Consider the following 16,954-nt stretch of genomic DNA (forward strand, 5'->3'; position numbering starts at 1 on the left):
CCCCAAGTCAAGTTTCCTAATTTTTTTTTATTATATATTTTTACTGTTTTAAATTGCACAACACAATTGCATTCAATGTCAAAATATATTACATTCAGAGTAGCATGTTATGCGATTGAACTATAACTGAGGAATATCTCACATATCCAACAGGCATTTGTAATAGAAGAAACCACGCTCCATAGGAGTTGACAAGCATGGATCACTGTAATATCAAATGGAGCCCATTTGCAATCAACAGTCCTGCCAGTGTCATATAAAAAAATCCATCCTCTTGCCTTGAACCTGCCATTATGAAATGCAATCCCCCTGCCCTCCCTCTTATCCCACCCCCCTCCCCACTGGCGTAACAACTATATGTAACAAGGCACAGCTGCGTCGATAGTAAATTAATACAAAACATCAAATAAGGATGCAATTCTCTTCTGTTGGAGGTAACACCCATGTGAGACACCAGTGTGTTCATCCCCCTGGGGAGATGTAACCCCCTCAGGGCAGCGCATCTAAGTCTGAGGTGCAAGATTCCTCATCGGATTTCGTGTCCGGGATTTTTAATAAATGTACTAGCGCCTCTCATGCTCTCGCCATCTCCAGCGCCTTGTCGCTATTAGGCAGGCCGCCAACTGCAATTTCGTGGACTCCTCACATTCCGCCCATTTAATGAGCTTGGTTCGCCATCTCAGAAAACTAGGACCCTTCCTGGCCTTCCAGTGAGCTGTAATCTCCCTCTTCGCCAGCAAAAGCCCCAAATCTATAAACTTAACCAGTTACCTTTTTCTTAGAAGTGTGGGGGAACCAGTGCAGCAAACAGAGGCCTATAATGGATTCTATATATCTATCCGTGACATCGTGCAAAAGTGTTACCACCTCCTCCCAATATGTCCCAAGTTGAGGACAACTCCAAATCATGTGACAAAAATCTGCTCCCACCGTGTTACAGTGCGAACACATTGCCGAATTCACATTAACATATTTATTAATTTTTGCTGGTGTAAGATAAGCTCTGTGGAGGATAAAAAAATGCACCAATTGGAAGTGCGCGCTCCTGGTGCTTTTCCAGGCGCGCTCCACCAGCCCCGCCCACGCTTTCTCAGGTATTACTTCGCCTAAGTCCTCTTCCCACCTTTGTCGGAGCGCTACCAGTGGAGCTAGTCTCTCGTGTGTCATTCCGCGATACAGACATGTAACCGCTTTGATGGTGCCAGCTGCTAGAACTACGTATTGACAAGCCATTGAGGTTGGCGGTTCTCTGACCCCATCCTTCCAATGCATTTGGATGGCCGTTATAAGTGCCAAATGCAATAAGTAGTCCCCACGAGCCAACTCATACCTGTCCTGCAATACCTCATAAGGAATTGCAGCGCCATCTTCATAGAGATCTCCCATGGTGGTCAACCCCCCTTTCAGCCCAGGCAGTCAGTGCCACCCAATTACCACCGTGCTGCAAAGCAGTGCACACCATCAATGGAATCTCAGGGGCATATGGCAGCGCTATTTGTGCTCTCCACTGACTTCTGTTCCAGCAGAGTTTAAACATCCCCATCTCTCGATTGAGAGAGGAGGCAGAGAGCGGCAGTTGCAATAGTAGTAGTATAAGGCTTTATTTCGATATAAAAAGACATCTTAAAAGCATCATATTAAAAAATACATTACATGTGTACCTTAAGAAAAAAAAAAAGGATTTGATACACAAATAACATCAAAGCTAAAATCAGTGGTAAAAGGGAGAAAAAGAACACAGATAAAAAGATAAAATCACAGTTTACAGATTATTATTATTATTATTTTTTTTTTTTGCGGTATTTATAGAGCGCGACACTCATCCCAAGGGATGAACCAATAGAGACTCCTGAAGGCGTTGCTGGAGAATTATGTTTTAGGGAAGAGGTGAGTTTTCAGTTTTTGTCGAAACTGAAGATAGTTTGTGGTGTGTCTTAGGTCGGAAGGTAGGTCATTCCACCTTTTGGCTGCCAGGTAGGAAAAGGCGCGGCCACCTGTTCTGACTTTGTAGATACGCTTAGGTTTGGCCAGCGCTGATTGACTCGATCGTAGATTCCTGTTGGGAATGTAGAAATCAATCTTCCCTTGGAGAATTGTGGGGCCGGTTTTATGAAGAGCTCTGTGCGCATGACTGAGTAGTTTAAAGGCCGCCCTCTGGCGCATCGGTTGCCAGTGAAGTTTCTTTAGGCATTCCGATGCCGAGTCTCGCTTGCCTTTGTTACAGACCAGTTTGGCCGCCTGATTTTGCAAGACCTGTAAGCGGGAGAAGAGTTGTTCGTTCATCCCTTCGAATAGAGCGTTGCCGTAGTCTAGGCGGCTAACCAGTAGGGCTTGAGTGACTGAGCGTCTGCAATCCAGGGGAATATCTTTGCGAGAAGTTGGAGTATGGCAAAACCCTTGCCCCAGAGTGAACGGACGTGGTCCTTCATGGACAGGGCGTCGTCCATGATGATTCCCAAATTTCTTGCGTGTTGTTTTGGAGTGGGGGCCAGTCCCAATGAGGGTGGCCACCATGTGGCGTCCCATATAAGTTTGGCTCCCCCGAACAGGAGAATCTCCGATTTGCCAGCGTTTAATTTTAGGCAGTGGTTGTGCATCCATTGGGCCATCTCGGAGAGACAATCGTGTAGGTTTTTTTTTGTTGTCTCAGGCCCCTCATCCATTGCCACCATCAGCTGTGTGTCATCGGCATAAGAGCATATGCCAATGCCCCACTTCCTTATAATGTCAGCCAGGGATGAAATATAGACATTGAAAAGAGTGGGGCTTAGTGAGGCCCCCTGAGGGACCCCACAGCCGATGGGGTTGGGTTTTGAGTGGAACTGACCCATATGCACTGCCTGGGTACGATTGCTCAAAAAAGATTGAATCCAGTTCAATGCTGTTTATTGCACTCCTTTACTCAGGAGTGTGTTTAGCAGGCAGTCATGGGATACCGTGTCAAACGCCGCTGACAGGTCAAGCAGTATCAGTGCCACCGATCCCCCTTGATCTGTGGAGCATCTGATACTGTCCGACACTGCCAGCAACGTTGCCTCGGTGCTATTGTTAGCTCTAAAGCCGGTCTGTGAGGGATCCAGGAGAGAGTTAATCTCCAGATATCGGGTCAGTTGTATGTTAACCAATTTCTCCAGGGCTTTGGAGAGGTAAGGGAGCTGGGAGATGGGTCTGTAGTTCTCTGGATTAGAAATGTCGGATCCTGCTTTCTTCAGGAGGGGGGTCACGGAGGCGTGTTTCCAGACCTCAGGGAAAGAAGCGGTAATTAGCGATTTATTGAAGAGTCGGGTGACAAGGGGGCAGAGCGTGGGGGCTATTTTGGAGAACACGAAGTGGGGACAGGGGTCCGAAGGGGATCCAGATTTGACTGAATTCAATACCGCTAGTACCTCTTTTTCAGAGAGTGGTTGAAAACTCGTTAGGCAAGGTGCATTGCCTGGATCTGATTGGTCATTGCATCTTTCTGATGTCATTATGTTTTTGCCAGGGTTGTCCGGCGTGCTGGGGGTATTTAGGGGAGTGAAGGTGGAGTATATTTTGTTGATTTTATCTGAAAAGAAAGTGCTGATGCGCTCACAGGCCTCGATTGAGGGGATGAGGGTTTCTGAGGTGCTGGATGGTTTGCTAAGCTCCTTCACTATTCTGAACAGTTCTTTTGCTGAGTTGCTGTTCTCCTGATGCGTTGAGTAAAATACGAATCAGAATCAGAATCATAAAATGATACATTTTCTTTAAGATCACAGATTATACATTTTCTTTAAGCCTTTTAGATCTAATGGCCCAAGCCCATGATAAAACATTTGAGAGACCACATACGTACAGCGGCCGAGTGTCAGACATCAGGATACGCAACGCCTCATTGTGATGTCTAGTACCCAATAATCTACATAGTGGTTTAAGCCAGCACTTCCTCGGTGACACATAGGCCGGACATGCGAACAGAATATGTGCAATAGATTCTGTTCTGGACTTACAAATAGGGCAAAAGGGTGTTGTGTGAAATGGGGCTTTCCAGCGGGCAGTAAATTTGCGCACTGGGAGCACTCCGACCCTAAATCTAAAATACAAAGCCCTATCAGTGGGTTTCTGATATCAAGATAGGGTTCCTGGAATGCCACATCCTTATACCTTAAGAAGTCTTCTGTTAATCTACCAAGCTTTGGATCAGTGTGGTTTCTAGTTGCGACCCATCTCCAATAAAGATTCTTCAACGTTGCCTGGGGGGGAGGGGGGGGGGAGGGGAGACCTGCTTACCCAGGCTTCATTGAGGCCTATTTCACCAAGTAGAAATGTTACATCTTAAAGCCATTTAATTTTGTACCATCCCGTCATCGACATTACTTCTGCCAACCCCTCTGCATACTTTTCTAGTTCTGGCACTCGCCACAGCCGGGCCCATAACAGTAGCGGCTGGACTTTTGCCAGATCTTTAATCGAGTGGCATCCTAAATCAAGTAGCAGGGATACCGATGGGGTGCTCTGCGGGAGTGCCAATAAATCCTTTAAGAATTTATTTTCTGATCTTAACAGCTGTTCCATATTGCAAGTACCCCACAGTTCCGCCCCATAGAGGGCCGAACCGACTCCCCTCGCTTTATAGATATCGATGACCGGGGCGGGCGATGGGTCTGGTTGAAGAGGAGCGCTATTCCTTAAGGAGTGCCCCCACTACCCTTTTATGGCTTAATAACATTTTGTTAAGATGAGGGTTCCACTGCATGGTGTCAGAAATACGTATACCTAAGTAAACAAATACAGTGACCCTTTCCAAGGATACATGGTTTAGGACTGGGGGTCGCCCACGTTTTTTCAGGGGGTTCAACACCAAATATTTTGTCTTGTCTGTATTTATTACAAGCCCTCTTTGAGTACAAAAGGACTGAAAGTTATCTAAGACTCTGGAGGCCCATAGGGGACTTGGATATTAAAAGAGTATCATCAGCGAATAAGAGGGTTGGAATTCGCTCGCCCGCCAGGGATGGTGCATCAGATGGATTTTCCAGCAAGTGCTCAATCACACCATTCACATATAGTGAAAAGAGAGTGGGAGTAAGAACACATCCCTGGCGGACACCTCTCTCCACTGGAATTCTATTTGTCTTCTTCCCCTGAGTGCCCCACCTCACTTGGGCATAATTGCCTTCATGAAGCCTCACTAGGATTGACAAAATATTGGAAGGAATCCCCATATCGGACAGCACTCCCCATAAGCGTTCCCGAGGCACCAGGTCAAAGGCAGTCTTTAGATCAATAAAAGCGAGGTAAAGACTGCCTTTGCCTATAAGAACCACTTTCCAGTAAATTAATAATAATCTAAATGCCTGCTCTATTGTCCCAGTGCCAGCCCTGAATCCCGCTTGGTAATCTGAGAGAATCTTCGTTTTCATCAGCCCAATGCAAGATTCTCTCAAGTAACACCTTCCCGACAACCTTCTGGGTAGAGTCGATTAGGCTTATAGGGTGATAGTTGGAGGGGTCGTCCCTGCGCCCCTTTTTAAAAATTGGGACGACCTCAGCCCCCTTCCATGATTCAGGGATTGCGGCACCATTATCAATAGCGATGAGTAAGGTATGAATAAGCTTTCCCCATTTGGGCAGTTCAAAGCGAAGCAAATCCCTGGGGATGCCATCTGGACCAGCTGCCTTTTGTGGCACAATGCGACTAATCGCATTTTCCACTTCTTTGGCTGTAAAAGGGTAACCATCAGGTTTGCCAAGGGGAACCTGGAAACTGTGGGGAGAGAACTCATTGTCACCTCCCTGCTGAAATGTATACAGTTTCGAAAAGTGCTTGAACCACATTTGGCCAGTAATGTTACACGTAATGAGATCACTAGCATGACTATTCTTAGATCTTATGGTATTCCAAAATCTGACCGCATCCCTCCCACCGCTAGCCTCCTTGAGTGTTTGCCAATACTGGTCCTCCCACTCCTTTTTAGCTTCTATTACAGACGACTTATACTCTTTCCTAGCCAGCTGGATCAGAGCTTGTTTCTTAGACTTGACTGCCTTAATTAATGCAGATTTCTTGTTTCGCCATTTTGTTGTGTACCACCCCTGTTTGGCCTTAACCGCCTCGGTGCGGCGCATTTTCCCGCTGTGCGCTAAAGAATGCAGAATCCCATTGTTCATGACGAGCTCAGCTCGTCATGAGCGTACGAGAGGTGTACCTCATGACGAGCTGAGCTCATCATGAGCGTCGATGGGGTTAAACCTCTGAGGCTCTCTCTGAGCCCCACCTCCAATTTGTACTAAGAATAGGTTACCCACCGCTTCGGTGGTGTCCTGAAATGCTGCAGTCACCCTTGAAGGATCAGAACGGTCGTGTCCAGCTTAATCTGTATAGTTTTCAAAAGGGCCCCTATAGACTGGACTTTCTCTTCATCCATGGCAACTTTGCACCATTTCAGGCGCCTCCCACAATTCGATGGGCAAACTTTTGAGGTTGACATTATTTTGCTTGGTGCAACAGGACCATGTTTGCATGGCCACAAATGATGCAAACTCAAAGAAAGCAGGTTGTGGTCACTATCTATGGTTGGTAGAATTTCCATATCCTGCAAAAAGTGCCAAAGCTTAAAATCAAAGAAAATATAGTCAATCCTTGATGTATGGTTGACCCTGTTGTACTTATGGGCCCCAAAAGGATCTGAGACAGTTCTGCCATTTACTGCTCTTAAACCAAACTCCATAGCGAGTGGGTTCAACTGAATGGCCTGTTGTGACCATCTTTTTATTGGTTGGATTGTAAGTGTAGGTATACCCCTCTTGGCATCGTCCTCGGTAAGATCTAAAATATCCTCTGCAGCAAGGGGCTCAAATGTACAATTAAAATCCCCCGCAACCAAAACGTGCATACCATCATGGCATTCTCTACGTTTATTTTCCAGCAATGTGACTGTGGTGGATGAAGAGCCACCTTTGGTGCCCCTAGCATATATATTGAATATTTCTAGAGTTCTCCCTCGATGTGGCCCTCTCACTGAGATCCGTAGGATATCTGGTGAATTACAGTGCTTTTGTGAAATGCTACATTCCAGGGAAATACTGACCCATATTAGAAGCTCGCCTGAGGGGCGACCTCTCCCAGATATTGGGGATACTGCTGGCAAAAAATAAGTAGTGTACCCGACCTTATGGTTGGGCTCCAAACTCCAGGTCTCCTGGAAAATGCAAATCATGTGCGACGCAACCAGGGTATTCCATTCTGGAAGATCTCATTTTTTGGAAATACCCGCTATATTCCAACTAATAATCTTTATCGTGGTATCGACCACAGCTAGCTCCTGGAATAGGTGTCATGGTACGGTGGATAAATTAGTTTGCTCCCCTGCAGTCTCAATTACCGAGAGCGACGGGGTGAGTGGATGTAGCCTAAGGGTATCACACAAAACAATAGGTTGATCTACTAGGGTCATGCAAGTATCATTGGAACCATCCTGGATAATCTGGTCACCGTTCATTCCAATCCGAGGTTTGGACTTTTTGGCTAATCTCTCTATCTCAGTGCTCCAGCAGTTGTTCTCTACAATTAGAAGTTCGGGCACTAGCTTTTTTTCTAGGGCTAGCGACATCAGAAAAAGGAGTGTTGACAAGGGTTAGGGAAGTCCCATATAGTTCAACAGGCGTCCTGAACCTCCTGGTCCTATTCTTATCGATGGTATAGAGTAGGGGGTTAAAGAATAAGTAATCATCTTGTCAGTATCCGCCATCTATCCCATAGCATTCTAAGCCTCTATTAAAAACAGGGGTTTGGTGAATATAGCAATTATTGCTGAAGAAATCGCCTGTCACCCCCAGCCCCCCCCCCCCCCGAATTTGAAAATGACTGCTCTGTCTATGTTGCGAATAGGCAGATTGCAAGTGGAAGTGTCCCAAATCATATGTGCCAATTCCACTACCATTATGCCCATTATGTTGATTACAAATGTACCTTGCGACCCGAGCATCCCTGAAATTTACAAGGATGCAATCACCGGGAGTATCCTTAGTCCTGTTACCAATCCAATTAACCCTTCTTACAAAACGGACCTGGCCATCAAGTTGACTTGGAAGAGGTCTAATATTGTTTAACCAGTATGTAGTTTTGTTTTTGAGTTCATGGTAAGATTCCAAGCTGTGGAACTCCAGTTAGCACAACTACATAAGGCAAACAATCAGGTGGCAGGTTCATGTGGATAGGATTAGTGTCATTAGTAGCTACCGTCTCAGACTTTTGGGATAATGCAGGTTGATCGCTACCCTGCCTCGTTACTTTACTTTGACTGCGATCACCTTCCCGGCTCTGTACATGTGCACTTTCGGGGAGTCCCATTGCCCCTTTGGCCAATGTTAAATTTATGGGTTTTCTACCTTGCTGAATTGTATTGACTATCACTGGGGGATTAGTTCCAATTCAGGGCCCAGAGATTTCTTTCGAAATTACAGATGCCGTATCGCCTGTGTGTGTGGGAGCTACCAGTGGGTTTTGCTTCTGTTTCTGATGCGTTCTCGCTATTTCTAGAGTATAATTTGATTAAGGCCTTTAGGGGAAAAAAGTTGTCGAGTGTGCCTTGTTCAAATCTATCCAGCCTTTCTGACAGTACTTTTACCCTCTCGAGAACCGGAAGTATAAGTGACTTCACAATATGCTCAATATGAGCAATAAGGGGAGTATCATTTGCAGGGCCTGAGGGGGAAAGTCGCTTCGGGCAAGTGGTTGGCAACTCAGGAGGATTTGCAGGTGTTAGTTCACTGCTTGTTGGGATCTGTAAAGGTTTATCTGATCTCCCTAAGCCCAATGCTTTTCCATGTACGCTATGTGTTTTTAATTTCGACTTCTTTGCGATTTTAAGACACCCCCCCTCAGCCCGCTACCGATTCTTTTTCTTTTAGTGGGTGCTATTCTCGTACTCGCCATCTTTGAATGTGCTGGAATTCCCTGATGTTGCATAATACTGCTGGTACCCTCGTGTTCCCTATTGGAAGCAGCTGCCATCTCCAGTACAGTTGAAAAGTCCAACTGGTTTGGTGAATCTAGCACAATAGGCCTCTCCACATTAGCTTCAACACTACATGGACTGGTCAGCATGTTTCCGATGGTAACGCCATATGGGCGCGCATCAGTGTTGGCAGGAGAAGCAACCAGCACCAACGGCCCCAAGGAAGAGCGCTTACAGTTCGTCCATCGTTTCTTTGCCATATGCTGATCAAAAATTTAAATTGAAGGAACACCTCCTCCAACAAGGCCCATACTTGGTGGAATTTAGTGCCCAAAAGCTACACCAGTCCAATCCTTTGTCAGCCTTTGGGAAGGCCTTGAAGGTCCACTTGCTTTGAGGACCACTGAGGCTGCCTTTTGTAATTCTAATGCCAAGTGGTCCATTGGTAGCATGCTCGTTTGAAATATCAACCAGACATTTCATTCTTCTCAACTGGCCAGCAGACAAGCCTCTATACTTTCTCACCTCTACCCGTGATACAGGAAATGGAGATCATTGCCTCAGACCAGATTCAACTTTGGTATTGTATAATGTGAAGTCTTTAAATCTTGAATGCATTTACCCTGGATTTACCCTGTTGTATTGTGAGCTCTTTCCATTCAAATTGTCTTCTCGCCTTCCAATCGAGTCCTACTAGAGGAGGAGCTTCGGACAGTGCTAGATTAGTAGTTTGACCCAATGTATGAATGGGTTGCCTTATTCTGCCTTCTCTACAGCAGTATGAATCCCTGACCTGTGGTGAGCTAAGAACAGAACAAACACCTTACAATACTGTTGATGCTCTAAATATCGACTATCACCAGATCCTAAGAGGATCACCTCAAGGTATGTCAATGATGCCCTATCAGTGTGAATGAATCCTGACATATATAATGGCACACTTTCACTGTTTCTATAGTCATGCCTATTACATCTTACCTGTAGTCCTCTGTCCCTAATGCAACCCGCATGGAGCAAGACTGAGAACATTAATACCCTCAGTGGCTCCTGGCTGCGTTTCACCACTTTCATTTTATATAGTGGGTTAGTAGCAGTTCCACTTAGGGTAAAGCTGACCAAACACACTGGACAACTGAAGAAAAGATAAAAGTCAAATCAAGTCCAGTTTAAGGGGGAAAGGGGTGTATAGCAAGAAATAGAAGACCCAAGTTGCTAACTGTCTACCTTCATAGTCCAACCCAGTACGTCTTATTGCGATAAATGTATGCAACAACTCTACTTCTTGAAGAAGGTTTACCTTCAGGAGTTTGGCAGTAGTACTTGTCACAGCTGGAGTTGCAGCACTTGTGAGAATCGGCACACTCTGAATCTGAGGTGCAGACTTTTTTATCAGCACAATCTTTGGTATCCGACTCCTTCACCACAGGACACTCACCAGGCTTTTCTGCAATCAGAAAAATTTAGATTTGTCAAGACATTTTCAAATGTACTTGCTATACAATTTGAGGTCAAGGATTATTAAAGCAAATCCCATCTCCAGTTCTTTTCCATGCACTCCGTATTTGTGTCCTGCTTCTCTCAAGCAAAATGCAGACTTCACGCAATCCAGATGCTTTATTTTGCAACACGCTAAGACTTCATTCACAGTTGTATTGGCTTCCACTCATCTTATGATACGTTCATTGTACACAAATTGTGTGCTTGGTTCAACGCAACAGTGCAGAAGCCCCTATTTCTTAAGACCACTCTGTTAAATTTGATAACTGCCAAGCGTAAAGTGTGCAGGTAGTTTATATTAAAAAAAAAAAAGGCGAAATTAAAATCACACAACAAACTCTTAAGAACGGTTTCAGATTTTTAGATATAGTGTGTATCCTAGATATAGATATGCAGTCAGATACAGCTAGTCTGTTTTAAATTGATATTTCTTTGAATCCTAACCATTAACATCATGGAGGAAACCCTTTAGCATTGAAATTGTAGTTTCTGGGAGCTGTAGCAGTCTTCATATACCCATTTGTGCATACCCATACATGTTTTTAATAAAACACTGAATCCACAGGAGTAGCTAGATTAAATATCATGGCGTTTGTGTACAGCGACACTCAAATTTACTGCTGAATTGTCGTTTTCTGCAGTTTGTGCTATTGTTTAGCCGATGAACATTTCCCCATCTAGGTATGATATAAGACAAGAACATGAACCAAACGTTTGACGGAGCAACGGGAGGGGGGTTATATTGTTTATGTTCTTTTGTTTCAATTGGAAATACGTCATCTGACTGTCAATGTCGCTATTCGTCAATAAATATTGTGGCAGGTGTCTCCTGGGTTACAGGGCTCTGCATTGTATCTGCTATTTGACACAATAAAATCGGTTTCTAAAAATAAAAGTTAGAAAGAGCGAAGGTGGTTTCATTTTGCAAAGGTATTTAAGCTGGACCCGGTTGTGTGTTTTTTTTCTCGATACAGTTCTTCAGGAAGAGGTCAATAAGAAACCCCAGAGAATTACAGCAAATGTGTAAAAGCCATCTGAGTTCAAACTATTTGACGCGTTTGCACAGGTTGTAGTTGAGTGCAATCAGTAGTACTCTTAGCAGCTCTGTGTACAGTTTAAGTGTAATTGTGCTTTGTGAAGGGTCCTATGGAAGTCTGCCGTACATGGTACCAAAAACCGAGTTCTTAATATGAAACTCTACACATATAAAATCAAATGGTCACAATATGTAGAGGTGAAGTTAAAATAGTACATCTATACTTCTCTCTAACTTATCTTGATTATGTAGAGCACTTTGCTTTTTGTAGTCAGTATGTTTAGCATTATAGCTTGCTTCCAAGGGCAATACCAGGTGTGGGCCTATTTCGAGGGTGAGGGCCTTTACCAACCATTATAACCCAGTGGAGAAGGGCTATAAATGTATTATAACATTTTACACACTAGAGGTAGAATGTTGTAAATTTAAAAGGGAGAAACAGAAAGATAAATATGAGAATGTTGGAAGCACACAATCGCTGGGTAATTATAAACTCCAAATAGTTTTACTGGAACATTTTGTGGAAGGGCCAGACAAGAGCACAATGCTGTGTGGCCCTACACTTCTTTGCAGATGAATCTCACATCATGACCTCCAATCTCTTAGGTTGGGATCTAGCCACAAATCCTAGATCTCAAACTGCAATTAAATGTAATGTAAGTGCACGAGTATGTCAAGAGTACTAATGTCACGAGAAATAAGACAGTTAAAAAAAACATTACATTTTCCCCAGTTTCTTCTGCTGTGGGATGATTGTAACTATATTTAATAGATTCTGAATGAGAGAGTTGAGGTCCTACATCCAAACCTTAGAGACACCTTGCTGTCCCTAGGTGAAAAGTAGGATAGCCTAGGATAGGGGAACACGAACCCAGAAATCAGTATACTACTCCAAAAATTAAATTGTAATGCCTTATGTTCAGAATAGAATTTGCAGTGGGTTCCATTCCAATATTTGGGCTGGTTTAGAGTTTTTGCAGAGAAGGTACTCTGTCACAATGGTAATGGAGTACCATTTTCACCAAACTCAAGGTCCGCAATCCAGATTTAGAGAGGGCGGACCTTAAGTATGTGGATGAAAGAACCTACTCTGTCAGGACATCGGAGGTTGACACATCACCATCTGCCCAATTTGAATTGGACGGTGTTCTGTTTTTTTTTGCTGTCCGTCACCACCAGCTAAAACCTGGCAGTGACGGAGGACCATAGAAGAAAATTCCCATGGTGTGGGTGTCATTAGTTTCTCATCTGGTCTGCTTTTTTGGTTTTTGAAAAATGAAAAACCTTGTAAAATCACGGAGATTTCTGCTAATGCTTAGAGCTGTTCATAGGGCTGGCATGGCAGAAAACTCTAGATTTAGTGGGCAGAGGTACTTTGGAATGTGGGAGCGAAGTCCAGAGTCATCTCAGCGAATTACCCTCTGCCCGCCAAACTCTAAATCATTCCCTTTGTTTTTTCATGGTGGTTAAGTGAAAATGACATTGAAATCTGTGCTCATGACATCAGTGTGTTTTATTCACCAGACCTCAGATTTCTCATCTATCCACATTGTGGTCTACCCAATACATTGTCAAAACAAATGGTCGGTCTAGTTCTTATCCTCCCTACGGTCTCAAAAATGACAAATCTTCCTCATCAGATATCCCGCAATCTCATCACACTTGTTGCCAAAGGTAGACTTTTCTGCTTCCACAGCCTACAACTCACACTAAATGTATTGTTACACCCCACCAATGCCTTCATCTCATACTAAATGTATTGTTACTCCCCACCAATGCCTTAATCTCATACTGACTTTGTTACTCCCCACCAATGCCTTCATCTCATACTAAATGTAGTTATTCCCCGCCAGTGCCTTCATCTCACACTAAATGTATTGTTACTCCCCACCAATGCCTTCATCTCATACTGACTGTATTGTTTCATTCTACCAATGCCTTCATCTCACACTAAATGTATTGTTACTTCCCAGCAGTGCCTTCATCTCATATTAAACGTATTGCTACTCCCCACCAATGCCTTGATCTCATACTAAACGTATTGCTACTCCCCACCAATGCCTTCATCTCATACTAAACATATTGTTACATCCCACCAATGTCTCTGCACTGGTTTCCTTCCATCAGTCATTTCTCAGCTTCCCAAGTCTGCAAACAATTGTGTTTTTCTGCAATCTACACTTCATGCAGGAGACTGAGCTATGGAACACCGCTTCTTACACATTTTGCAAGCACAATTTCCAGTAGGATGTTGCTAACAGACTACGTTGGGGCAGATTCACCAGGAATTTACTAAGATGTGCCCAAGCAAAGTGAAACTGTACTGTACTATTTCCATATTTGTCCCAAGTGGAAGTGATGTATGGATTTACAGTTAAATCTGCCACCGAGCTGCTTGAATGTACAGTTAAATTACCACTATTTGCATTTTCCAGCTTTCTGGTCAGCTGGTACGTTAGTCACGTGTTTGCATTCAATCATCACCAGGCGAGTCATCTTTCTGAAGTCCAAATTCAATACATTGGGCAGCATTGAACCAGATCTTGCATTTTGCACCAAGGGTCTGCACTTGTTTACTTCTCCCAATCTAAAGCTGCACTATTTACAGCCTCCCTGTGCCTGCTTTCATTTTACCTGTGTTTGATCCATATCTACCGCCAGGGTAATTATAACCAGGTTACTGATTACCTTGTAATGTGGCCATTGTCAATGCTCTATGTTAGACGAATGGAATGGGCGTCTGCCAAGAAATCTGCAAGCTCTAGGTTCAAATTACGCATGGCTAACCATTTCCTTTCAAGGTCGGCTGGGCGCTCTAATCGTTCCATGTCATGTGAGTAGCTTACCCATTCCTGGTTTTAATCTTTGTATTTTGGGACTTGTAGGAAGCCTTTTGTCATTTTAAATGCAAGATTACAAGTTTCGAAATCTTCAAGAAAAACAGGATTGTGGTTATGTGGGACAACAGGACAAAATAAGCTTTAGTGAGTTGGTCATTTATCAGTTTGAGGTACATGCTGCTGACATATTCAGTACTATTATCAAATGCTTTACAAACGTTTGGGTAGTCCATGCAAACTGCATCCCTTTGATGCAGAACATTTTGTGTTTAACGAAGAAATCTGGTCACTTTGCAATGCTTTATTTTCCACAACTAAACGTTCTATTTTGTTTGGTAGGCTTTCTCCTTCTAGGCATTTAATTATAATTTCCATTGATGTGTTCGCTGGTATTGCCTTTGATAACAAGCATTGGCAATGTCAGTAGGCATGGCTTATGAAGCAAAATGCCCTTTGTGTCATTGGTGGGTTTAGGCATTCAATAAGGCATACTCTATGCATCCTGTCACTCATCTTTTAACTGATGCTTCTGTTCATCCATCTACTTACTAATTTATTCATTCAGCCTCTAACACAAGCAAAATTAAACACAAAAATTCAACTGCATTTGCAAGATAAATTATAAGAAATCAAGTAGAACAATGAAAACATGCTGCCATTTGTAGTGTCCTCCCCTGCCTGGGTACTCGTCAATAACTATGCCACACACGGAGCTTGGTATAACACATCTTTATTCTTTTGCGTTTAACAGTGAACTCAACATCCTAAAACTGCATTCACTTCACTACTATGCTCTAATTCTTATGTCGCAGTTCTACGTAGTCTATCAGGAGCACATAGGTTCCGTCATTACAAACTCACAACACTACATCTCCCCATCTGTTAAATAAAAAAAATCTTTACAAATGTATACAATTAGAGCTCTTAAATGAGTCTTTTTGGCGCTTGTATCTAATGTCGCAACTGTGTCTTCAGAAGCTGGGGACAGGCAGTAGAAATGTCCATGACTGGCGTTGGTAATGGAGAAATAGCAGTAGTCAGATGTTCTTCACTTGTATTTTCAGACCCAGTTTCTACAATGCCATTAGTGCCTGACAAGTGGGGAGCCACATGTTGGAAATGCAAGGAGTCTTGCGTAATGGACTTCCCAGGACATTGGGCACTCCACATGTGTCCTTAGCTGTTCACAAGATGAAATGGTTCAGCATCGAAAGGAACATCAGACTTTCGTGTTCTATGCTGAAGAACAAGCACTCTATCTCCTCTAGTGAACGCAATATCTTTTGCATGTTGACGCTTGTCCGTACAGGCATTCATTTTCCTCTTAAGATCCAAGTTTTTCATGCGTGTTTTTACTCTGTATTTGCTCTTCTGTTGGTCCATTGAGGTAACTTGGTCGTCCTCTCTTAAACATCACGGTTGCAGGTCTTTCACCTGTGGACGAGTGAGGGGGTCAAGCGGTAAGCTCGAAGAGTGGAATTTAAGAGAGTTTTAAGGTCGAGCTTTTCTAGTACAGCATGCTGGTCAGCTTTCTTAAGATAACCCATGAAATGTTAGACAGGGACAATGACCTGTGGGCAAAGAGGGGTTCTCTTCTGATGCTTCACATTAAGATGGCTCAGAAAGTCTCCAACTTCCTTATTGTTGAAGGTGGGCCGTTATCAGACTTTAAGACCGCAGGATCTCCCTAAAGTGAAAAGGAAAGGCATCAGTGCCCCTCTAAGGCTGACATAAGGAGATTCTGGCTCGCAAAGTCTGAGATGGTTTGGAAGAGCTCTGCTCACCAGACTTGTAGTCCTAGAATGTCTTTTACAAGTATTCCACTCATGTCAAATGAAGATCTTCGTGGGTTGGTTGTGGCCATATGGGCCACAAGACACTTCTGCCTCCCGGGCAACTTCCTCACAATAAAGTCTACACAGGTATCACTCAACTTGACCTTGCTAATTATCCTGGGCATCAAGCTAAGCCTGAGCAAAGGCAACAACATTCAGTTGTGTTCCTCTTACACGTCAGTCGCAGCTTGTGCAACAGATCTAGAGCTTCTGTTAAGGTACAAGTTACTGGCTGAATGAGGCCAGTGCTAATCTAACTTTGGCGGCCAGGCCAACCATAGTTTAAGCTTTTGTACCCTTTCCAAATCTCAGCCAAACCCAGCTGAATGCATCTTCGCTGGCTTTCTTCCCAAGCTCTTTTAGAACAGGGAAGGAGGCAGGAATCAATTAACCAACATTTCATGAAAAGAAGTGCTACACAATCCAGGTTAGAGCTCTCTGTACTTAGACAATGTTTAGCACATCTAAGGGAGGAGGCGGAGGATAGGCATTTTTGCTGTACCAAGGGAAGTGGCCTGGGAGGTAAGGAATATATGCTTTACACCAACCACACATTTGCTTGGTCCTTGTGCCAAGATTTCAGGTACAGCAGCATGTAGGTTGTAATGTCCACACAAAGGATAAAGACAACTGGAGGATGACCCATGCTTTTTGTACAATATTCACAATGTACAGTCTCTAAGCCACAAAACATCAGTAATATGTCAAATGCAAACACACAGCACACAAACACTGGTAGAAGTAACGAAACCCAATGAGGGTGATAGGACAATTGTCACCAGGTAGGACAAGACTTGAATTTAAAATCAGCTAACCTAAATGTCA

General features: G+C 43.7%; 1 protein-coding gene across 1 annotated transcript in view; it reads right to left on the reverse strand.

Moving 5' to 3' along the window:
* The window catches only part of LOC144782220 (WAP four-disulfide core domain protein 2-like), a 49,906-nt gene that overhangs the window by 2,437 nt on the left and 30,515 nt on the right, over positions 1–16,954 (reverse strand). Inside the window, exon 3 of the mRNA XM_078661455.1 lies at positions 10,219–10,365. Coding sequence (XP_078517581.1) covers positions 10,219–10,365 — 147 coding nt within the window. The remainder of the gene's footprint in view (positions 1–10,218; positions 10,366–16,954) is intronic.

This window comes from Lissotriton helveticus, chromosome 9 (genome assembly GCF_964261635.1).
Source record: "Lissotriton helveticus chromosome 9, aLisHel1.1, whole genome shotgun sequence".
Taxonomy (NCBI): domain Eukaryota; kingdom Metazoa; phylum Chordata; class Amphibia; order Caudata; family Salamandridae; genus Lissotriton; species Lissotriton helveticus.